The sequence below is a fragment of the Netta rufina genome (assembly GCF_964035555.1).
Source record: "Netta rufina genome assembly, chromosome: 2".
Classification (NCBI taxonomy): domain Eukaryota; kingdom Metazoa; phylum Chordata; class Aves; order Anseriformes; family Anatidae; genus Netta; species Netta rufina.
This window is the reverse complement of record NC_140124.1, coordinates 65628070-65653370: the sequence shown is the minus strand read 5'-3', so window position 1 is coordinate 65653370 and position 25301 is coordinate 65628070. Positions and strand designations below refer to the sequence as shown.

The following is a 25301-nucleotide window of genomic DNA, read 5'->3' as shown; positions in this document are numbered from 1 at the left end:
GCTGGTAGACACATTGTGGGAGGATGTGCAGCAGAAAAATGCATGCGTGAGTAAAAGGGAGAAAAGGGAGAAGCAGTAGACTGCAATGATAAAAATCATATTAAGGCTGTCCTTTGGGGAAAATATTGAGAAATGGGCAAAAAAAATCAATCTGTGCAAAGATATTTTCCCTTTGTGGGAATGAATGTGTAGGATTCATTTTCTGCATGCAATTTTAGAGTGGTTAATTAAGGAGGCAAAAGAATGTTTTATAAGCACTGCTGTGTAGAAAATGTTATTTACCATTGTCATTTTATTCCCAGGTCACAGACAGAGGACGAAGTGATAAATCCTTTTTTTATTTATGCATTTTGTGAATCTCTGTGAAATGTGAAACAAAATAGCAGATCAGCAAATAAATATACCTTCATTCTAATGGTTTTATTTTTATTTAATGTATCCTTTTCCAGACAAAAGCTTTGATGATGACGAGTCGGTGGATGGAAATAGGCCATCATCAGCTGCTTCAGCCTTTAAGGTTCCTGCACCTAAAAAGCCAGGAAATCCTTCCAACAGTACAAGAAAGCCGGGTTCGGCTGGTGGGCCTAAGGTTGGAGGTAATGTAAACCTACTCAAGTCCCTAATAGGTGTTCCCAGAAACCTTGCTAAGAGAGAGTACAGAATGGAACTTTGGGAGGTGATGTTTAATTCATGACTGCAGTATTCTTTGCAGAGCTGGAAACAGTAAGGGACCATCTTTTATGTAATTAGTTGTATGTAAAAGTGTGTGCATGTCTGTCTGGCTTTTTGGATGTACATTTAGCTTATAGAGGCCTCTGATAAATGAAACAAACATCTGGAGGTGGTAATTGTGTTGGTAAAATGAGTATATGGGTGCTTCTTTGATGGAATTCACACATGACTTAATATATAAATGAATGTATTGTCAATTTCTGGAGTAGCTCTGTGTAGGTGAGATTTTTGCTCTAAGGCTTACACCATTTCACATGGTTAGAAAGGGAAAGCCATCAATTGTGTACCTCAACAGAGGTATGTAGTGCAGCTCAGTGACTTCTCTTACTCCTTAAACTGTCAAGAGTAATGTGAAATTGGTTGTAGAAGACAAAAATGAAGGCCAAAACACTTGCCAGATTTTTTTGCATGGTAGACTTCAAAGCAGGGTAATGATGATGCTGACTAATTGTAACTGTTGAATGTGGACATCCTCCCCCCTTCTTTTTTTTTCTTTTTCCTTTTTTATAGTGAGGAGGGGCAGAATCTAACAAGCAACTGTTTACTGCTCTAAAAAAAAAGTAATAGCTTTTTTGATGGTTCATGTACATATTCAGAAAAATACATAATTAAGTGGAAGTATACCATGCTTCAGGTATGGCATTTTATGAAAAAGTGATTTTTTTATTAAGGGATTTTTTGAGTCATTTTTTTCCAGAGCCTATTCATGAAACATCCTCTTATATGAACTCCAAAGCAAAGAAAAAAATTGAACTAAGGTATGCATGCCAAACCAGCTGCCTTATGCATTTGCTTGTCAATAAGATATAGCTCATGTTTTGACAATTTATTGCATCTCTTATGTGATCTTCAGACTTCCTGATATATTGAAAAGATTCCCATAGGGTGGGATGAACGGTGCTGTAGTACAACTCGTGCTTACAACTCAGTGAATCATGAAGCACCACTTAAAAGATTTCATAAAGGAAGCTGTCTCTTGGAAGTAACTATTAGTATTTTTTTGTTATTTGTGTACCTCCTGTAAGTTAAAGCATGGTTGGTTTGTTTGTTTTTACATGCAAAATGTAGTACCAGAACTGAACACTTCGGATTCCTGTTTCAATATAAGTATAATTGATATTACCTAATATTAAGTATAGATGTTTGTTAATGAGGAATTGCTTTTACATTTGGACTTGTGAAAAACCTTTTCAATAAAAGCCTGAAGGTAAGAGAACAGGGAAAGGGAAATAAGATCAGAATAAACACTTAACTGGTTAATCACTTTATCTAGAAATTTGATAGAGTTAATTAAAAAAATGTTGGTTTTCCTCCCTTTCCTATATTGCCAATCTTTTAAAGATAATAAAATGGAGAAGAAAAAAAGCATGGAATAAGGACAACATTTAAGCATGCCAAAAATAGAGCATTTGGGTTGTTCCTTGATTTATACCTTCTCCTTTCGACTTCAGTATTCTTCACGAAATGTCTAGAAGGTAGAAATGTGCCTTCTGGTCTTCAGTGCTGAAACTACTTTTGTCTAGTAACCAGCTTGCTAGCAGATAGAAATGTTAAATGTCTGCATTTAGAGGGCCTTACCCTTCTGAATAGTATTTACGAATCCTGCATCTCCTAGCCTATCAAAAAGCATTAGCAGAGGTGCCATTTTTATTTCTAAGTCAAGTTATCTTCCAGAAGTAAAGAGTTTCCCCTAACTTTATTCATATGAACAGCGGACCTAGTTTAGATTAGAAGTCTATGTATAGCCTACTACCCTATCTAACAGGAGTCAGAATTGGTTGCTAGATAAATGCACATGAACAAGGCAAGTGTCCAGAAGCACACAGTCTTTACCAGACAAAAGCACTGGGTTTAGAGAGCTTCACTCCACAGATAACCGTGGGCTTCAAGGAGTCCTGTTAGAGCATCTTATTGTGCTTATCTTGAGACTTCCTGGTTCTTGTTGCATGTGAACAAACTTGATCTCTTTTGTATCCACTTTCTGTCTGGGTCTGCTTTACAAGCATCTAAAGGCACACCTAAGATTTTTTTTTTCAGCCCCCAAATTACCACATAGTGCAGCCCTGAATCCTGCTCACTACTGCATTACGAGCCTGTAAACAGAGGGGATGTTGTTGGCTCACCTTTCCCTCCTAAGCACTGGCTTCAGGTATTTCAGGACTCTAATGCTTGCTTCACCATTCTGCCACGTGCTGGTCCTGCTTACTTAAGTTGTCTCTGACTCTGTGCATGTGAGTGTACAAGTACATGTATGTATACATATCCAGAATTTACATTTCAGCCTTGGAGGAAGAAGCCACAGCAGTTCGCGTATCTGTGTTGCTTTTTTTTTAATTTTTAACAAAGTTCTTACAGGTCATCTCAGTGACCCGCAGCTGAAACAATCCTTCAGTGCAGATTCTTCTCTTTAAGCTTGTGTGACCAGATAGAACTGTCAGTGCAGGTGGAAATTATGCTGAGCATAGGCTGAGATTGCTAGAAGTTGATTTACTTAAAACTAGTTATTGCATTCCAGAGATCCTTTTTCCCTGATGATGTTACTTTAAAAGACATTTTTCCTCCCCTCCCCAATTCCAAAGGGAAGTGGAGGTGAGTCTGGCTTAAGGCTAAGAAAATTAAACCTAAAACTTATTAAAAGAAAATTAAACCATGTTGCTCGACTTCTTTTATGGAGATATCTCTTGAATTGGGTGTATGCTTGGCTTTTCATTACATACATTATGGAGATATTTCTTATTTAAGAAATTGATTGCTTCCCAGATGCTCTGTTTGAGTGCAATGACCCATCCAGGAAAAAAAGAGATTTTCAGTAATGTAAGTTCCCACTACACTGTAGGAAATACATTTTGGTGGCACTGGAAATGCAAAATCATTGTCCAGGGAAGGCAGGTGAAGCAGGTATGTACATTAGCAATAGCAATGCCCTACGGCGGGGATTGTATCTCCTAGAGCTAGGAATTATTATTCAAGATCTCTTCCTGCCCACAGTAGGGATGAGAGGGATTGTAGACTTGTACATATGATGGCAGGTGCGATTAAGTCTGTTGAAGGTAGCTTGCCAGAAAAGTATCAGAGTGGGCAGCATTGTCAGGGTACCACTCTGGGTGTAAGAAATCCAGCAGTCTGTTTCTCATCTGATTTTAGTGCTTGGAGGTTTTCAGACCCTAACCTTCTTGCTTGTGAAGCATTAGAAGTATTGGATCTTCAATTTAATGGGGCAATGTTTTGTCTGGCATATTTCTTATTCCGTGGTTGATACACTTCCCCAAACTATTCATTTGCCACGATATGCAGTGTCACACACAGCTGATCTATTTATTTCTGATGCAGTTGTTTTCAGCTATTCACTGGAGTGACAGAGCCTCTCTCCAAGGCCGCCTCCTTGAGAATGCACACAGTGTGCATTCTGCACTCTAAGAAATGGATGCTCACAGGTTCTTGGCAGTATGGCATGCCATGTTTCGATTGAAAGAGACACCATAATTTAAAGTAGGAATTGGCTTAAGTTGCATAGTTGAGTATGTTAGCCAAATGAACTATATTTTTGTCTCTGTGTTCTTCAAGGTCTCTTAGAGGGCTGTGGCAGGTTTTCTTGCCAATGTGAACTCCTTTCCAAGACTTTGAGGGAATTGTTCCTTTGTTTCCTATTCAGAAGTTTTATGGTGTGTAGATGTTAACAGGAAAGCTCAGTCTTGACAGGAAGACTAGACTCCTTTCTTTTCCCAAAATGTCAGTTTAGGTCAGCAGTGTTTAACATGGATTAAGTGTAGGAATGCTGGTATTTCAATAGAGTGGTGTGATATTTGGAAGAAAAGCTTGCTGAGTAAAAAAGAAAAATCAGGACAGGAATGTGTATTAACTTTCTATTGTATGTTTATGAGAACCTCTGTAGGGCCGGAACATATATGGAATCATATAGAATCATACAGAATGGCCTGGGTTGAAAGGGACCTTAACAACCATCTAGTTTCAACCCTCCTGCTCTGGGCAGGGTTGATAACCACTAGAGCAAGCTGCCCGGAGTTGCATCAAGCCTGGCCTTAAATGCCTCCAGGGATGGGGCATCCACAACCTGTCTGGGCAACCCATTCCAGTGCCTCACCACCCTCTGAGTGAAAAACTTTTTCTTAATTTCCAACCTAAATCTTCCCTGTCTTAGCCTAAAACCATTCCCCTGTGTCTTATCGCTACCAACACATGTGAACAGGCGTTCCTCCTTCTGTTTATATGCTCCCTTCAAGCACTGGAAGGCCGCAATGAGGTCTCCCCAGAGCCTTCTCTTCTCCAAGCTGAACAATCCCAGTTCCCTTAACCTTTCTGCATAGGAGAGGTGCTCCAGCCCTCCGATCATCTTAGTGGCTCTCCTCTGGACCTGTCCCAAGAGCTTCACGTCCTTCTTGTGTTGGGGGCCCCAGGACTGCATGGTGGACCCCATGAACCCCACATTCCAGGTGGGGTCTCAAAAGAGCAGAGTAGAGGGGGACAATCACTTCCCTCTCCCTGCTGGCCACCCCTTTTTAAATGCAGCCCAGGACATAGTTGGCCTTCTGGGCTGCAAGCACGCACTGCCAGCTCATATCCAGCTTCTCATCCATCAGGACCCCCAAGTACTTCTCCACAGGGCTGCTCTCAAGTTCTTCTCCCAGTCTATATAAATAATACCTAGGATTGCTCCAGCCCATGTGCAACACCTTACACTTGGCCTTGTTGAACCTCATTAGGTTCTCATGGGCCCACTTCTCCAGCCTGTCCATGTCCCTCTGGATGGCACCCCTTCCCTCTATTGTATTGACTGCACCACTCAGCTTGGTGTCATCTGCAAACTTGCTGAGGGTGCACTCAATTCTGTCATCTATGTCGTTGATAAAGATGTTGAAGAGCACCAGTCCTGAGACTGACCCCTGAGGGATACCACTTGTGACCAGACTCCACCCAGACATAGAACCATTGTCCACAACCCTTTGGCTGTGACCAGCCAACCAATTCTTACCCACCTAACAGTCCATCCTTCAAATCCATACCTCTCCCAGATTAGAGAGAAGAATGTGGTGAGGGACCATATCAAAGGCTTTGCTCAAGTCCAGGTAGAACATAATTCTTAGTGTTATTTAAAACCATTTAAAACGACTTAGTGTAATTTAAAACAGTAAGGTAGACTTTCTACTTTTTGTAGTTGTCTTCAGTGGGAAGATAACACATAAAGTATTTTTATCTGTTTTTTTTTTTATTTTATTTTTTTCCTGTTATTAATGTAGTGTATTAGCCTAGTAGCATTATCTTATATTGCTTCCCTATTGTTTAGCCCTAATAATGTTGTAACACTTTTTGAAACAACCTATATTGCTTCTGGATGAATCATCCCATGGCAAACCAGAAGAATGAATGTTATTAATGTAAGTATAAGAATTATTCTGAGTGCCATTTTAGAAGATATTTTGGAGTAAGAATGTTGTTGATGCCAAGCATGAAGAATATGAAGTAAAACCCCAAGGACATTATGTTTTTTCATTTTTTTCCCCTCAATTAAAAAATATGTACACACCCTCAATTAAAAAATATGTATACATACAAAAAGCTTATTTTTCTTCCATGTTTAAAAAAAAAAAAAAAAGTGATACTGCCTTTTGTTCAAGTGTTCAAAGGCTCTGGTCCTCAGTGAAGTCTGCTTTTGTGCCAGTCTGAAGTTTCATGCTGGCATAATTTAAAATAACCCCCAGTCTTAGGATGGTTTTAATTTTTTGACATAAAAGCCTCCAAAGGTTTGATGATGGCTCAAAAAACATTAAGAATAATTTCTTTTAGGTAGAAATAAAGTAACTGGAAAATTTGGATGAACAAGGTAAACAGTTCTGGCAAAAAGGCAGCTGTGAGGACAGTAATAACACAGTACACTTTGATAATTAAAGGAACACACTCTTAACTGTAAAAAGCTATTCTCAACCTTAGGAAATTTAAGTTTAGGTTGTGTATCTGTCTGTAGTGAGTTCTGTTAGCTAGTAGTGCTTTTTTTTTCCCTGCTGAATCATAGGAACACAGCTCTTTGAGATACATTAAAATGCTGCTGATTGGCTCTCTCAGCTCGTATTTTCTAGCAGAGAAAGATTTCCAAGTGTTTAGAGGCTTCCGTATGGGACAGTTTAAATGAAAAAGTTCTGCCTAGAATAAATGTACTGAAAAATGGGTACTTTTGAAACCTTCTTAGTCTGGTTAAGTTAAAACTACATACTGTAGTTAAGAAATGTATTTTAAAAAATGGACTTAATAATTGTGGAACTGTAAATATAAATTGTTAGTGAATGGGCTTTAAACAAGGATAAATGCTTTGCTTGCTGTATTGATCATCTTGAGACTGATGAAGACAGCGCTGAGTTTACTTAACACACAAAAAAGGCTTCAGATTAATCAGTACTCAAATTATTATAAACTTATGAATTGTTAATGCAGTGCAATAGTCTTTCCTCTGTTATTTGCGTGGCCTTCATTACGTGATTTCCAAAGTGCTGTAGTTGTCACGTAAAATAAACTAGATATTTTTTCATAGTTATGTAGTTATACAAAACTGCTCAGAGATAATTTTGGCAGTCAAAGCATCACTGATACTCTGTGGCAGTTGCTGCCTTGGCTTACAGGTTGCTGTGAATTTCAAGGATTTTTCTTCTGAAATCAGACGTTTTTGGTCTTTCTGAGCACCCTTTAAGATCTGTCTTGGGTATCAGAGAGTGAATCAGGAATTTTTACAAAAAGCTTGTTTTTGCTTCCCTGTCCTTACAGGGAATGTCAGTTACCTTCCTTCCTGACACGGCCTTGCCCATGAAGTGACTGGGTTGCAATCATGCAGTCATGAACTGTGTTAACCTAACCCAAAGTTCAGGGAAACAGGACGACTTCCAACTTTCCAGGTTCACCTACAGTTGTTGGGGTTTGTTGCTGTTAAGTCCCCTGAATAGGACTTAAGATGGTTTCATCTCACGTGATCAGTAGTCTGTTCTCCTTGGCTACTATGTATTCTTCTCCAGCCATGGGGGTTTACTTTCCTGTAACATTTTTTCCTTTGCATCTAGTCAGGTGAATTAAATGCACCTGCATTTATGCATTAAATGATGCACTTGCTGCATCAGCAGGTAAATTAAAAAATCAGCCTCAGTGACGAAACTGAGTTGAATATATTTTCAGTTCATATGCACATACAAATACGCACATTCACAGCATGTATGAATATATATTCATAACTGGTGTTTATTAGGCTCCCTTTTTAATGTGTGTCATCCTAGGACAGTTGGCAGATAGTTTGTGCTACTTCAGTTTGTTTTGCACTGATTTCTAGAAGCTTCAACTAGATTGTAGGATTTATTATGTTGGTTTAAGCATGGACTGTATCCAGTAGTCTTCTCCAAAAAAGCTCATAGCCTAGAAGGTAGCTTACTAATGGATAAAATAAGACTAACACTGGAGCAGTAATTAATAAGTCTGGAGATAAGAGCTTACAGCACTGTCCAACCTTCTTTTGATATCCCTACTCTGTGTTACAGTCCCAAACATCTTACTAGCAGACATAGTACTAGGCAGTGGCAAGAGTAAGAAAGACAAGCCAGGCCGCTGTTTATTTTGCTAACATTAAACAGTGATTTTCTTTTTCAAGTAGCGAGAAGGGGGGAGGCAATTTCTTTGTTTTCATATGGCTGAATCCAGAAGGAAAAAGAAAGGAGGCAGAAGGAAGTGGAACAGAAGTCAGCTGACCCTGCTGCCACTTGGAGTCCTCTCAAATAAAGAGGCAGAGAAAGTGGAAACATAAGATGCAAATTACTTCTATAACACAAGTAGAGGAATTTCAGCAAAGGTACAAGTATCACTTGCCACCACATAAATGAGATGTCCTTAAAAATACAGGAGAACAACCATACATTAAAATCAAATCACTTTGACCTTTTGTTTTGTACTAATGAACTTCTAGAACTAAAAGATAAAAAAGCCTTGTCATATCTTAAAAAAAAATATAAAATAAAATAAATGCATTGTTTATGATGTCAGGCAGTGTTAGTTCTAATTGTTCTTAATAGAATATCAGTTTGAATTCTTCCAGGAAAGACTGCACAGTTGAAGAGAAGTGGTAACAGTAATGAAAATGCCTTTTTTTCTGAAACCATTGCATCAAAACAACCCCCCATACAATTGTGTTATCCCAACTGAGTCTATTTTGCAACACAAATTATAGGTGATACAAATTATTTGTTTGTGTTCCAGGTTGTTCTCTGCAACAATTTCAGTAATGTAAAATAATTAGTGTGTTTTTTTCGCTATTCAGGTGTAAGACGAGGAACAAATTAAAGTAAAAACTATATTAGCTTATTAGGAAGCTATACTAAAACTGAAAAGAAGACTAATTTGCATAATATTAGCATAACTTTACAAAAACAACTGTTGAAACTTGGCAAATGAGCCAGGGTCTCAAAATGTTCTTTTAAGTATTTGTGAAAATTGATTGCTGAGTTGAGAAAAGAAACACACGAGCGCTTTGACAAATTACAGCGTGAGCATGAACACTGTGCTTTATTTGGAAGATTACCATGTGATTACACTTCAGTATAACCAAATGTGAGATAAGCCCAAATGAAGTCAGGTATCTGTGTTCTTTCTGCTCATGGAACTACTTTTTTTCCCTGCTATCCCCCACCCTGGTTATGCCCTTATCTACTGTATGCTATCCAAGCCTTGAACTAACTACATTAATTTTGTTCTCGTGTAGTCATACTTTCTGCATGCTTCGCGAATGCTTGCAAAATGATTTACATAGCATGCCTGTGGAAATAAGAGGTTCTAGTATTAATCTTCTGTACAGTATTATTAATCTTTTGTACCTGTGAAGTTATGCTGCATAGGAATTGAGGCCAGAGTTATTGAAACTGTGCATTTGGTATTGGGTAAAAGCTTCAAATATCGTTGATTAAATCTGCCAGGAATACAATGTTTTGTAGCCCTTGCATTCTATACACAATTCCAAAGGACTCTTCACACTCAAGAACAGCTCCAAAATGAAGACTAAGCATGCTAGATCTTCACAGTTAGTTTGTGCTTCCTCCTAGCACACAAGTCCTGGGACAAGTTCTATATGTGTAGTTCACACTATGATTGCTCCTGAACTGCTGTGGCACACCTTAAGGGTTGAAACATGCTGTTTCAATAGTTATGTTCCATTTTCCTGCCACCTTCTTCCTTGTAAGCATAACTTGCTTCTCGTACCTTCTTATCCCACCTGCTCCTTTTCTTTCCTGAAGTGAGTAATTGCATGGAGAGTTCTACTTAGCATCTCAGTCCTGAGAGGCAGCATACTCAATTATTGTATAGAAAGTGGTGTTCATGCACAATGTCTTTGGCATGTGGGAGGAATGTTTTAATGAAGCAGGCACAGCACCACAGGTGGAATCTCCGGGGAATTTCTGTAGCCATGTCTGTCAACTTTCTAATTTAGGGAGAAAAAACAAGTAAGGAATAGGACTTACTTTGAAAGTATTTGAAGGTATTTTGCTCTTTTGTTTGTGCAGATATTTTGGCTTGAATGACTGTTTCTGGATGCCGTGGGGACAAAGACTTCTGGTATTGGAGGAGTTCAGGTGGACAACTTGGCATGAAGAATGTCAGTCACGGGGCTGAATTTAACAATTCATCTGTTAGTTTCCGTAAACTGGGCTTTCTAGTGAAGACTTCTTTACTCTGTAAAGTCACTGTGCTGTCTTCTAAGCTGGTTTCAAAAAGCACAAAGCCATATTAAGTAAAGTTTCTGGCAAAAATGGCTTATTTAACATTAGTGTTGTCTGATGATTAAAAAGTATATTCAATTTCTTAAATTTATCACCAAAAAATCTGGTTGTGTTGGGCCAGCCAAAGAGGTTTACTGATCCTAATTGTCTGCCCAGTGTCTTTGTCAAAGGCACTTCAGGCCATTACTGGTTTTAGTGTAAGTTCATAAATCACCAACTGCAATGGCTTGAGGGATTGGTACCTGGACTTTCTGCTGTTCCTCTCCTTCATTTCTGCAATCTGTGCAGGTGCCAACTGCCATCAGACAGATGTGAGCAACCCATTTCACAGAATCACAGAATCACAGAATTTCTAGGTTGGAAGAGACCTCACGATCATCAAGTCCAACCTCCAACCTAACGCTAACAGCCCTCCACTAAACCATATCCCTAAGCTCTACATCTAAACGTCTTTTGAAGACTTCCAGGGATGGTGACTCCACCACTTCCCTGGGCAGCCTGTTCCAATGTCTAACAACCCTTTCAGTGAAGAAGTTCTTCCTAACATCTAACCTAAAACTCCCCTGGCTCAACTTAAGCCCATTCCCCCTCGTCCTGTCACCAGGCACGTGGGAGAACAGGCCAACCCCCACCTCGCTACAGCCTCCCTTGAGGTACCTAAAAAGAGCGATAAGGTCACCCCTGAGCCTCCTCTTCTCCAGGCTGAACAAGCCCAGCTCCCTCAGCCGCTCCTCGTAGGACTTGTTCTCCAGGCCCCTCACCAGCTTCGTCGCCCTTCTCTGCACCCGCTCAAGCACCTCGATGTCCTTCTTGTAGCGAGGGGCCCAAAACTGAACACAGTACTCGAGGTGCGGCCTCACCAGAGCTGAGTACAGGGGGACGATCACCTCCCTAGCCCTGCTGGTCACGCTGTTCCTGATACAAGCCAGGATGCCATTTGGGTAATCTCCTAATATTTTTCCAGCATAAATTGTCAGTCTGTCTACTGGAGGCCTATGTTCTATTCATGGGGTTTCTCAGGTAGGCAAGGCATGTTCTAAAAGCTGTGAAAGTATAGCGAAGTTTATATGAACCAGAGGGATTTTTGAGGATGGAAAGTTATTTATTGTTCTACAAATGGAATTGTTCTTTATCTTGGAAAAAAGACAAAAGGCAACTGGATTTTTGCCAATAAAATTTTCATCCAGAGTATGGTCACTACAGCATTATTGTTTGGTCTTCCCCTAAGTTGTACTAGCAGAGCTGAAGCAGTTAGTAATGTAACCTGTTTGTTAATTTGTATAGCAAAGCCAGTAAGTGGTGCTAACTGTTATACTAGAATGATAATGCTTTGGCTAGTACAGTTTATGCTGTGAGTGAAACTTGGGACATGTTACTATACTAACATAATTATGTTATTATTATTTTAAATTAGTCTAATTGTATCCACCCTAAAGGATACTGTTGGTATTATTCTACCAGTGTAACTATATTCAAGTAAATCTGCTTTGTTTATAAAGTGCACCTTGTCTAACGTTGGCTAGGGTGGTTATTTTTATTAGAGCAAATGCTATTTGTTCCTCTCAGATATTTTCTTATGCTGGCAACCCAAAAGCATCTATGCTAAATGACTTCTAGGAACCCAGTGGAAAAATACTTTGTGCTTTATCCAGATGCTTGAGACAGAAGAATAGTTCTTTGCTTGTCTTTTGATTATTATTATTATTTTTTTAATTAAAATCCAAAGGTCAGTCTTTCAAACATGGAAATAAGAACATTGGTGGTCTTACATCAGTTCTATCAATGTTTCCTATATTCTGCTAATATGTTAGGCTGTGCATATACAGCCTATCAAAATGCTTGAGATGACATAGTGATTTAAAGCAGGAGGGGAATTTCCAGAGACTTTCAACTTCCAAACATTTGCTTCATGTTTTCCAGAAGCAGAGTTCTGACAAGTGCATAAGAAAATGTATTATTCAGGACTGTTGTATTAATCGTACCAGTAACCATATGGTGTCTGGAAAGACAGATTGCTTACTGAGCCACTGAAATTGTCTATCTGCAGGGCTTTATCAGAATCATTATCTTAAAAATCACCACTGCAATCTCAGAGGGGGTAATTCAGATCATGAAGCATTGTTAACTTCTCTCCACAACAAACACCATTTTAAAAGGGAGCTGTCGGTGTTGTCAAACAGTAATAAGGGCTGGCCCAAGGATAAACGAGTAGATTTCTGGAAGACTGGACTAGGATGTAGGTAGTTACAGAAGATTCAGGAAAACTCACTGTGTCAGAGACTAACAAACAGCAGAACATATGTTCAGAGAGAGTTAAACATTGCCGTTACCTACCCACCTGCTAGGACTGGGAACGCAATTTGGTTATTGGTCAGTAACCAAATATTGGTCAAGCACTGTCTCTATTGCCAGTACTGTGCTAAAGAATTCATCTCACAGAATTAGGTTTTGTGTCATTGAAAGGGATTCCAAAAATCGGTGATAGCAAGAATCGGTTGCAGTAATCTATAGGAAGCATCTTCTAATTTCTGTAATTTATTTGTAGCTCATGTGGGTGTGTTTGCCTCCTGTATCAGTGTTTTCCATAAACTTTTTTCCCCTTCCTGTGTAGTGAGATAGGCTGTCCGTTTCACTGTGTTGCCTTTGCAATTGTCTTTGCTTGAATTTATTTTGAGTATGACTGTACTCTCTTCAGACTATAATTAGGTTTTCAGCAGCTGTGCTGTTTAAGCTGCCTGTAATCATTTCCTTCCCTGTCTCTACTCATTCATTTCTATCCCATGTTACCCATTGTATTGTGCTAGCACGGTGTTTATATGGCCCCACAGTGAAGCAGACTAGGGCACTTGTCTCATTGAAGCCATTCTTCTTGTCCAGTGTATTTCATTCTCTGCTTAGTCTTTTGCTTTTGTGATTTATTTGAATGTACTAGTGATAGAATGAGGCAGCTCAGGAGGAAGAATGAGTGAGAGGTACCAGTTAACCTATTGTATAAGATAAGTATTTTTTATTTTTAGGCTAATGCTTGTATACTTTATTAAACATAAAGCGTAAGCACGCTTTGAATTTGCAGTTCTTTGTTTCAAAACAAAAATGTATTTCTTCTTATGTATTTCTTCCATATACTGTTGACCCCTTGTTTTGTCATCCCATCATGTATAGCTTTGTGAGTACTTGCAGAGAGATCATGAAGGTGGCAGAGCAAGTTAGTGGTCTCAAGTCCTTTTGAAGCGATGGAAAGATTCCAACTGTCAGAAGAAGAAAATTATTATAGGAATTAATTCCTTAGTGAGAAAACTGTTTCTGGGGGGGAAAAAAAAAAAAGAGTAATTTCTGCATTTACATTCAGAACCCTTTCTGGTATTGAGCTTTTCAGAATGCTGAACTTGTGACTGGATAAAGATTATCTGGGGAAAGAGGAGGGGGAAAAAATCTCCTGGAGCCTCACAAAGTGGTAGAAACCCTTTCATTTAACTTAAGATGTCATCTCTCTTAGTGCTTTGCATGAAGGAAGACGTTAATTTCCTTTGCTTCCATCTCCAGACATCAAACCTAATTCAAAAATAAACAATAAAAAACACCATAAAGCCTGGGGATGCTTAAGTTGCTGTAATCTACTTCCATATCAAGTGTATTTTCTATGTTAGGTAGATTCTCACCAGCTTCTTGAAGAGGTCTCTGTGTGGGTTTGTCTAACCATGATGCTTGAAGGATAGGAGGAGGTAAAGGTTATGTATGAAAACAAGAGAGTGAAATTTCTGTATAAATGCTTGTGTATGTATGAATGCTTGTTCTCCTTCTCCTTCAGGTGAATTTCTCTTCTGGGTTTCAGCTAAGTGAATCCAAAAGCAATGTAAATTGCTCTCATGTAAGAAAAAGCTGGTGGTTGAGGCTCTGGAATTTAATTGTCTGCTGGGCACTTACAGATATTAAATGTGGTGTGTTTGCAGACCCTTCAGACCCTTAAAATTGTTTCTAGTTTCCTTACCATCAAGAATGCAGTAGTTAACATGTCTGCACCTGGTCAAAGGAATATGTGTTCTGTGGCTAAAGTTAATAATATGCATTATTCAGTGGAATGCGTTAATGCTCAAGAGACATACGTCTAAGAATTTATAATCACAGCTTGGTCTGGGAAGGTAAGCACCAACAGTAACAAAACAGCTTATCAAAACATGTCTGTTCTGTCAGATCTGTCAGTTTTAAGTCTGAAGGCAGAACTGTCTGAAATTAGAATTTTGTAAAGCTCTGGTGTTGCTTTTGTGGAGGGAAGTCAAGCTTTACAACTGCATAAGAAGTTCTTTGAAGGCATCTTCACGTGCAGGACTATTAAATCTCATTAGCAGGGTAAAAGACCTCCTCAACTGGGAAACAGCAGGTTGATTTCTGTTGTGTTTTGTTAGTCTCCACAGAAACAGTGACTAAACGAATTGGTAAACATAACTACTAAGAGATTGGGGAGAGAGAGGAGAGAGAGAGAGAGTATTTTTCCTCATGTGTTACGGACTTCTGACTTCAATACAATATAAGCAGGGGCTGTTATTTGACACTTTATTTTGGTATGCATACGTGATCAGAGCAGAGGAGGAGAAAGTTTAGTGAAGTAGAAGCAAATGTGCTTATAAAAGGTGTGCTTTTTTTTTTTTTTTAAAGTGTCACCTGCCTAAAAACACATAATCGTTTCTATTACCAGGCGAAGAGGCAGTAACACAATTTTCTGGGAGCAATAATTTAAAAGAATAGCGGTCTGTAGAAGTTAACTAGTTGAAGCCGTGTCACCGGGCTATGTCAAATGTATTTTAAATAGAAGTCTGTTCTTCCTCTTTCTCTCTCCAAAGTCATGATTTGTTATCCATTAAGTAAAGGATATTCTCTCATTCAAAATGCATTATTGAATGAGGTTAAGGTGCTCGAAAACCCTATAGCTAATTTTTGTAATTTCCTGATCTTCGAATTGATATTTTCAGGCATGGCAAGGACTATAATACCTAATTATTTAGCAAAGGCAACTTCATCCTCTCTTGAGCTCTGTTTTATAGTGTATAGAAGTGTACTGTGGATATCTTAAGTACTTAAATCCAAAGATTTACCATGCTTTTGTGTTCATGACAATTTCCAATGTTTGGTTTCTGTAAGTCTGTTCTCTTGTCAGAAAATTGATAAGTAACGGATTTGTAAAAGTAACAGTAAACAGTAACAGTAAAGCTCTTTGTGCTTTAATAGTGGTGTTCAGGTATTTATATAATCAAGGAATTATACAGAACTCATGTAAACTGTTAAGTGCAGGTGTTTCTTGCGTCTAGAGTCACAGGATCACTGCAGTCTTCAGCAGTATTTTATCAGGTTGCAAAGAATCATACAGTATGAGCTTTGTAGGTGTTCACTGTTTTGCAGCTGACACAGTTATCTGACTGAAACAATGTTGGTGATGAGAACAGAAACCTTGTATAAACTGTTGCGTATAACTTTAAACATCTTTAAAAAGGAACAAGTCCTTTGACCAGATGAAAACTATGTTTTAACCTTTAAAACTTAAGCAACCTTTTGGCTATTCAAACTATTTTTGCATTTACCTTTCCTGAGCACTGCGTTTTGGTTGTGACTGTGTTAGTACTATGACAATTCCTTAAATGTCAGCATATTTTGGTAGAGACAAATGGAGTTATGAATTGAACTTAAGATGGCTGTGTTGACCAGCTAGTTTAGCATGATGCTCCTGTACCAAATTCTTTCTTTCAAGGTTTCTTTCAACAAAATTTTTGCTCTTAGCAGGGCTCCCTCCCTCTTAGGAGCTGTACAGGTTCGTGTGGCAGAAAGGAAAAGGGGTTCTACAGCTGTTTTTTAGTCGCATGAAAAAGCAGACTTGTATGTCTCATACTCAAAATATTCTTCTTATTTACAAGGTTAAGTACACATTAGTGGGTACAACCTCTTACCTCAAAGCAAAGGAAATACTGTACTGGACTTACTACATCAATGCAGTAACTTGTCCTTCTCTATTGTATGCCTGTCTTAATTACTGAAGATGCATGAAGTTTCTGCCAAGCTCTACCTTTTAATTGGAGTTTTAGGTTTTTAGCACAGCCTGCATCTGATGAATTTGCTCTTTGATTCAGGGGAAATGTTAGTCCTTTACTTTAGACACCGTTTCTCTTGGCAACTGTAATTTTTGCAAGACATTGAAATCCAGGAACTCATTTTAAGTTATTTTCTGTTTTAGAATTTCCTTAGTTTCTATTCAAGATTGTTATGAAACTTAGCAGCTATATGCTGCTATGGGACCAATAAATTACATGTTAGTGTTCTTCCCTGATCTTTTTGCCATGGAATTTGGGGCATTACATGTGAACAGTTCCATCAGTAACCTTGCACAGATTCAGCTGTACTATAATGTAGCCATCATGGAAGCTTTTGGAGAAGGAACATTTTTTGGTATGATAGTTTTCCAGTAACATATCATGAAGGTTCTTGGAGACTTCCTCTATGTGACATGATCCTGGAGCTTCACAGAGGAACATGCATAGAGATGAGTGTACTGAGATTTTTGTCCCAACACTGCATTCCATTTACCATGTCCTTGCTTTCTGTCTTGAAGCTCTTGGAGCTTTGAGATTGAGAAATGCACCTCACACTTCCTAGCTCAACAGGAGACTTATGGGAAATACAAGGTACTAAGACTCATGTAGGGTTGTATACAAGATTTTAAAAAATAAAGAAACAAATTAAAACACAAGCTGGGGCTGATTGCTCATAGAACGTGTGTTAATGTGAAAAACTGATCTTGAGGAACTTCCTTTAATGACAAGTAACTCCTGCTTTATTAAGTAATTTGAAATTCTGTGCTTCATTTAGGAGCATTTACATTAACAGGATGCAAGTCTCAAAATTCTGTACAAATGGCTAGTAGAGGGTTGTTGTGCTAAGTACATCTTCAACTAAACACAAATAAAAACAATAAAATGAAACCATTATCTTTGTCATTGGAAACAGCTCAAAATCTTTCATTTTTGGGGAAAAATGTTTTAATTATTTGAGGTGAAATCAATGCTCAGGGTCTTGCAATTTTAGACAGTTTTCAGGCTTTTTGTGAGTTTTATTAAATGTTTGAAAATAGGTATGGTGAAAGACAGTTATTTCATTTTGAAAACCTTGATATGCATTAGATATTGTTTAACAGTATTTTATGTTTATGTAGGTTCCTCTAAAGAAGGAGGAGCTGGAGCTGTTGATGAAGATGATTTTATTAAGGCATTTACAGATGTTCCTACTGTACAGGTAAGATGTTGTATATACTAGCTTTTGTTTTCAGGAATGTGCTATTTACATTGTCTTAGCTTACGCTTTTTTTTCTTTTATATATAATTTTGTAGTCTTTTAACTGAGTGTCATTACTTTTCCTTCTTTCTGAAAATGTAGTCTCCATGGAAAGCTTCATTTTTTTTCCAGTTGTTAGTTACAAAACTAACCTTTTAAAATTGTCCTACTAATTATAATTACTTTGTGTTTCAGGTAGAATCCGTTATTACTTTGTTTAATCTTTTCCAAGGAGCTACTGAAAATAATTGCATGTTTCAGTTTTGATAAGAAAAAGATTTCCATAGGTGTTGGAAAACCTAGGACTGTAATTTCATGGGATAAGCAACTAATGATAATTCAGGCAAATAATTTAAAAACCAAGAATTATATTTTAAAAATGTCTGAATTGTAATGATGCATGTCTGGCATATATGCCCCCATCTGTAGCAGCACTTCAAAAAAACAAACAAACAAACAAAAAAACAAATCTAGTGACTTATTTGAAAGATAATGAACTTGTTGGATGCGGAGTTCTTAGTTGAAAGATAAGATTTTAATTTCTATTCCTTAAGTGTGGGAATTGCTTATACTTGGTACTTTCACACAAGGTTGGGTCACCTAACATGTTTGTATCTTCAATTTTGAATAAGTTTTCTTTGAGGGACTGAGGAGTGGAAGATGACCAAAAACTCAGGCACAGTTTCTGAACGCCAGAAGGATTTTGAATCTCTTGATAGGTACTTTAGTTCTATTTCTATTTCCGAAGACGATGGTATTCTATTGGTTGGATCTCCTTTTGTAGGCAGAATTACTCTGCTTTTATGAAGGAACACTTTATCTCCATGGTTCCTGTCATATCAAGCAAATCTTTGTCTTATACTGTAGGACTTTTGTATTTCTTCTTTGCTTCTCTGAACTGTTCAGAATTCTTTGGAGGGCAAAACCATGGAACTTCTGATACTGTTTATCTTCATTATGCTGAACAGAGTAATTTTCAACAGCACTGAAAACGTTCTGCCTCTAATTTGTTACTTTAATGTTTGAGGTCCCAAGCGGAGTTCTCTAATTACTTAAATTGGTTAATAACACTAGGTAATAAAAAGTGGTATGACTATATGTCATTGACCAGTAGGTGTGATTTTTCTGTCTGACTGTACTGGATGATTCACTTTTCCTTACTAATGTCACCTGAATTGAGGTGGGGAGTAACAGGAGATGTTTCTTTGACCCTAAAATAAATTATTGGGTTCACAAATGAGAATGTAAGGCCAGGCAAAAATAAATAAATAAATTGTATCCTTAAGAATAACAACTTCCTGCTGTCCCAACTTCAGGTTTCTGATTGTGGACAATCTCATGCTTCTTTTAAAAAAAATAAAAATCCCATATTCTGAGACTGTGTTGATTACTATGGAAGAGAGAATTTTCTGTACTAGAATGTATGGAGAATGTTCATGATCTGCAGTTTGCCACGTTAATCTAAAAGTGAAGGAAACTTGTCAGACAAAATGGGGAAAGGGAGTTAGTTGTTTGTGTGTTACTGTGTCTGCCTGTCTTTTCATTACGTTTGTGTGGGTTTTAGTAGTGGCTTCAGTGGTGGTAAGGGAGGGAACTACATTATGGAAATGGGTCTAATTTTGAATCAAGTTTGTGCTTCTGGACTAATCAAATAAATTCAGATTATTTACTGTATATGTTTGACGTGATCTTAAAAGCCTCCACTGGTGGATCTGCTTCAATAGTAACCTGTTTTAGTGACTGCTCATCATTAATCCTCTAGTAATGTCACATAATTTACTTCTATCTATGGGAATTTGTAATTCCCATATTGAAAATAGTTTCTGTTTATATAGTTACTGCTCTAATTTGTGTTTGAGCTTTTAAGTTTTCAGTCTTTGATGTTGCAGTTGCTGTTACTGATATATGTGCATGTTGCCCTCTGATGGATAACTGCAGTTTATGAAGATAGCTTATTTTGAGATATAGTATGATGGCTTTTTGCTAACAAGTGTCCTTTGCTCATTGTACTGTGATGACAGTATTGTACCTGCACATTTAGATTACAAACATAATAATTTTACACCTCTTTTTTCACTTGTGTTTAAATTGAAGAGGAAACTTCAGTAATCAGAATATTAGGAATAACTCCCATTATTAGCTAGATTTATTTTCAAAACAAATTTAATTGTTTGTATTTATGTCTGACTTAGAAACTTACAAACAAAAAATGTATTATCATTGCCTGAACACAAAACTGCATTTTGGCTTTCTAAAAGCATAATTAATCAAGGGCAGAGAAAAAAAAGAAATTATTAAAATATTACTTTTTACCTCTCTGAAACTGATGTAAGTATGGAGAAACTTAGTACTTTGAGATTTTTGGTGGAAAAGTTTTAATTTCATGTCAATCAAAATTATGCCACTTATTTAATTCCTCATTAAAATGTCAATTTGAATAGCAGAAATTGCATATATTTGTGCTGGGCAATTAAAGGAAAAAAAGTTCTTTGCCTAGGCATGCATGTGGCGCTAACTTAAAGCTATTGTGTATGTTGCTTCTGTGTTTGGCTATTGAATTGGGAAGAACAGGGCAAGGTGGATGATGGTAAAGGGGGAAACATGAGAAGGTTGAATTATTGCAGGTTCTGATGACATTATGGTCACCAAAAATGTAAAATCGCATCTTTACGTGACCAGTGACCACTTTTAGAAGTCATATAAGGATTTCCGTATGATGACATGCAATTTAATCAAATGAAATTTTCATTGAGACACATAGGGTATTTATTCCGAACAATATGGTTGGTACCTGTGCTACTAGTGTTACAGTGAATGTGTTTTCTAATAAGTATTACACACTACCAGTATACACAAGTTGTGTATTAAATGGTGATACAGAACTCAAGTTCAGTCTTTATGAGTAGTGGAATAGGAAGTCTGTTATGCTTGAATCGACTTTCTTCATTAAATTCTTCACCCTTTTAAAATAAGTTCTGCATCAGATTGCTGTAGACTTCTAGGTATGAAGAAAGATGTAATCATGAAGAATAGCATTTGTTTTTTATGGTTGCAGTCGTGTCTCCTGTGTAGATAGAATTGCTAATTTGTTTCCACACATGTACCTTGAAGAAAAAAAGGCGTACGTAGCTGTGTGGTAATTGAAATGTTAATTCTGTTGTTAAAGCATATGCAGACAGTGTTTTCTGCATGAAGCTGGTGTAGGTGTGCTAACTCATTCATATATGAAGTGATTCCTACCCTGTTTATCAGACAAACTAAATATGCAGATGGTCTAGAGCATAGATGTCTTCCATGAAATAGAGACCTCCATAACTGTGTTCTGTTACTAAAGCATTAGATCAAAAATAGAAATCATTGGTGAGTCCAAGTCCTGTATCTACTGCAAGAATTTGTTCAGTATACTCAAGAACTTGGAAAGCTAGTCTTTATTTCAAACAACTCTTGTAGTAATTTCAATTTGCATAGGGAAATAAAATATTTTATGGAAAATATACCTGACGGAGAAGGACCTGGGAGTATTGGTTGACAGTCAGCTGAATATGAGCCAGCAGTGTGCTCAGGTGGCCAAGAAGGCCAACAGCATCCTGGCTTATATAAGAAGTAGTGTGGCCAGCAGGGCTAGGGAAGTGATCATCCCCCTGTACTTGGCTCTGGTGAGGCCGTACCTTGAGTACTGTGTTCAGTTTTGGGCCCCTCGCTACAAGAAGGACATTGAGGTGCTCAAGTGAGTCCAGAGAAGGGCAGCGAAGCTGGTGAGGGGTCTAGAAAACAAGTCTTAGGGGGAGCGGCTGAGGGAGCTGGGTTTGTTCAGCCTGGAGAAGAGGAGGCTCAGGGGCGACCTTATTGCACTCTATGGATACCTTAAAGGAGGCTGTAGTGAGGTGGGGGTTGGTCTGTTCGCCCACATGCCTGATGACAGGACGAGGGGGAACAGGCTAAAGTTGTGCCAGGGGTGTTTTAGGTTGGATATTAGGAAGAACTTCTTTACCGAAAGGGTTGTTAGACATTGGAACGGGCTCCCCAGGGAAGTGGTGGAGTCACCATCCCTGGAGGTCTTCAAAAGACGTTTAGATGTAGAGCTTAGGGATATGGTTTAGTGGGGACTGTTAGCGTTAGGTCAGAGGTTGGACTCGATGATCTTGAGGTCTCTTCCAACCTAGACAATTCTGTGGTTCTGTGATACGGTTTCAGCTCAACTGCAGAACAGGATAGAGACACATTCCTAAATCTTTCTCCAGTAAGATAAAAGGTGCGGGTATATGCACAGAACCGTGTGTTCAAGAGACCAGCATCAAGGCTCTTCAGCAAACCAAGGTCTTCATAACCATTGGTCCTTGCCTCCCCCAACATGCTCTGTGCTCTAGAACATAGAAAAACTACGTTTTGGACTTGAATAGATAGAGTGACTATCAGCTACTACTATTCAGGTGCTATGTAAGTTATTATGCTGGTTTCCAGCTTACACTTGGTAAGGGCATGGGTCTCCTTGAAGCCCTGTGTTACGTCTGCCAGCCCGGTCTGGATGCCTCAGATGGCACCAGCTGCCTGTGTGTGGGCAACTGAATGTAGCCCAATATGTGTTTGTAAAGAATCATAGAATTGTTTGGGTTGGAAAAGACCTCTAAGATCATCTAATCCATTTTTTAACCTAGTACTAAAGTCCTCCACTACACCATGCTAAGTTCTATATCTAAGTGTTTCTTGAAGGGCTTCAGGGATGGTGACTCAACCACTTCCCTGAGCAGCCTGTTCCAATGCTAAGCAACCCTTTCAGTAAAGAAATGTCTCCTAATATCCAACCTAAACCTCTGCTGGTACAACCTGAGAATTTAGGATCCCAGGGATTAGTAATCTCTAGTTGAAAATATGTTGCTGAAAAACAAATCAGTGTTCTGGTTAGTAATCTGTTTCATATCCTTTTCATATAATTTTTTCTCAAGCTGGGGGAAGAAGAAGAAAAAAATTACATTTTGCATGGACAGTGCAAAGCAAGGTGGAAAGTGGAAGCAGAATAGAATGTTCCGTGCCTTATGTCTATGAGAATCAAAGGGAAGTCAGTTTATTTCTGTGAAAATGTATTAACATTTTTTTCTTGTTTAGAAATTCACTGTTGCACTTGCAGTTATCAATAAATTAATTAATTAATGTATTGCCAAATAGTGACTGATGTATGATTAGGTTGTCAGGTTTCAATTTTGCTGGAATTAGTATGTAGAGAACAGAGGAGTCTGAAGGCTGCTCTTTATATTTACTTACTGATTCTGTGAGTTAATAAGTGATAGGCGTGAAATAGTAATATATATAGAAGCTATGGAAGCTTTTATTTTTTCAGACACATTTTATTTTAGTGTTGACTAACAGCCCAGTTAGTTCCTTGTAGTATCACAACTTTTTAATGAGGAAGAAAGTCCCTTGCCCCAAGAGAGTTTCATTGGCTTTTAATAAGTTGGTTGAGTAATTAGTACCCATTATAATAGTGGGTATGAAAATGAAATTGTATTGCAATAACAGTGCAACAGAGTGTTTTTTAGATTACAATTCAATATGAGTGGAAATTTTAGACAAACGTGAACATAATGAAATTCTAGTTAGGTTGTCACAGAGATGGAAGGTGAAGTCTTGAGGAAGATGTTCATTCTTCAGTTTTTCTGTTAATGAATGAATATTCACTGCTGAGTGAATTTAGATTTGCCTTAAAACACTTTCTACCTTTTGCGTAGTTCTCTGGAACTAGATAAGAGGGGCAAGATTTTCACAATTATAATTGAATTTCTAGTCTTCTCAAGCTAGCTTCCTTCATCAGGTTAACCAAAATGCTAACAATACAAGTTTTCTGTGCTTTTAATGTTTCAGATCTATTCTAGTCGAGAACTTGAAGAAACGTTGAACAAAATCAGGGAAATCCTCTCAGATGACAAGCATGATTGGGATCAACGAACTAATGCGGTAAGCTTTTTATCTGATTTTAATTGTGGGGTGAATGTATTTCATATAACACAGATGACTGGATATTTAAAAAAAATGTTCTTAGTGATTACATTCCTGATAATCAAAGCCACTTTAATTTTAGATTCCAAAACCTTCAGTTTCCATGTATCAAATCATTTCAGAATAAGATTTTGCAAGGATTTTAAGAGGCTGAAATGCATTTTCTTGACTTTGAAGTGAAAGCTTTTCCAAAAGCTATCGTGTATGGTGTTTGTTGTTATTTTTTTTGCATATTCTGCACGTAAACTGCTAACATTTGTAATTCTTATGTATGGCTATAAGTTTGATTTAAGGATTTAAGAATTAAAATGTTTCCTTTTGTATGTGGCATATATGTATCTTTTGATATAGTTTATGGTATCTTAGTAAGTGTTTAGAAAAGGGTACATGAACAGAATAGTGTTTGTATATTTGTGGACTGGGATCTGTGACTTCAGCTCTAGAATTTCAGTAGTAGTTTTTTCTTCTTAACAGTTTCAAATTATTACCTTATACTTCAAAATGATTTGCTTGAAGTTCAGTATTGCTGATTGAAGTAATGTTCCTCTTCTATGGAATTACACTTTTATGGAAACAGTTGCACTCTTAATACATTTAGCATGATTGTCTCAAGACTTACCTTATGCATGTCTCTAGTTTCAAAATGTTTATGTACAGTTTTGCAGTAAATTAATACTTTATCTTTAGAAATACATATTAGTAGTGTGCAAAATGAAATGCTTTAATTTTTTTAGCTCAAGAAAGTTCGGTCATTGCTTGTTGCTGGAGCTGCACAGTATGATGGATTTTTCCAGCACTTACGGTTGTTGGATGGTGCGTTCAAGCTGTCAGCCAAGGATCTTAGATCCCAGGTGGTTAGAGAAGCATGCATTACTGTAGCGTAAGTATAGTTTACGTGTGTTTGTGTACATTGCTAGACTTCAGTGTGAAATCGACTGTTGTAAGGTGCTTTACCAGTGTTGCAGGAAAGATTGTATAGTAGTCCAACAAGACGCTATTACTGACAGAGTCAAGATCTGAAGCTGTAGAGAAAATATCAAAGAAACATTTCAAAGGAATTTGTTCTTTTAGTTGATAAATACAGTCGATAATCCTCTAAAAGATTCTATGTGAAGAACAAGTTAACATCAGTAGACTAAGTACAAACAACTGTAAGTACTGCTGTAATATTGGGAACTAATATTAGAAGTACTTAAGTTTGGGTGATTGGCACAGGACTTCACTGTGACTATTTATAATAATAAAAAGAGCTCTCTGGTTTTTACAGCCCTTCAACTTGACTTTAATTGCTGGACATGCAATGTAAAAAGGAAAAAATCAAGTGAAAGTTTAAACAAAAATGCTATGGTCTGATGATCTGATATCTTTAATTTCCATGGCAATCTTAAAAGCATTGGCTAACAGAAATAAGACCTGCACCCTTGTTATCTTGCGGGGTAAATTCAAGGGGGTTGAAGGGGAAGCCTTTTTTCTTTTTTTCTTTTTTTTCTTTTTTTTTTTTTTCATCAG

The 25301-nt window shown here is 37.7% G+C and overlaps 1 protein-coding gene across 10 annotated transcripts in view; it reads left to right on the top strand.

The window, feature by feature from the left end:
• The window catches only part of CLASP2 (cytoplasmic linker associated protein 2), a 138284-nt gene that overhangs the window by 44658 nt on the left and 68325 nt on the right, over nucleotides 1-25301 (top strand). For all 10 annotated transcript variants that reach the window (XM_084281942.1, XM_084281941.1, XM_084281933.1 and 7 more), the window contains 4 exons: nucleotides 450-596; nucleotides 17683-17762; nucleotides 23658-23750; nucleotides 24527-24672. In XM_084281942.1, coding sequence (XP_084138068.1) covers nucleotides 450-596; nucleotides 17683-17762; nucleotides 23658-23750; nucleotides 24527-24672 — 466 coding nt within the window. The remainder of the gene's footprint in view (nucleotides 1-449; nucleotides 597-17682; nucleotides 17763-23657; nucleotides 23751-24526; nucleotides 24673-25301) is intronic.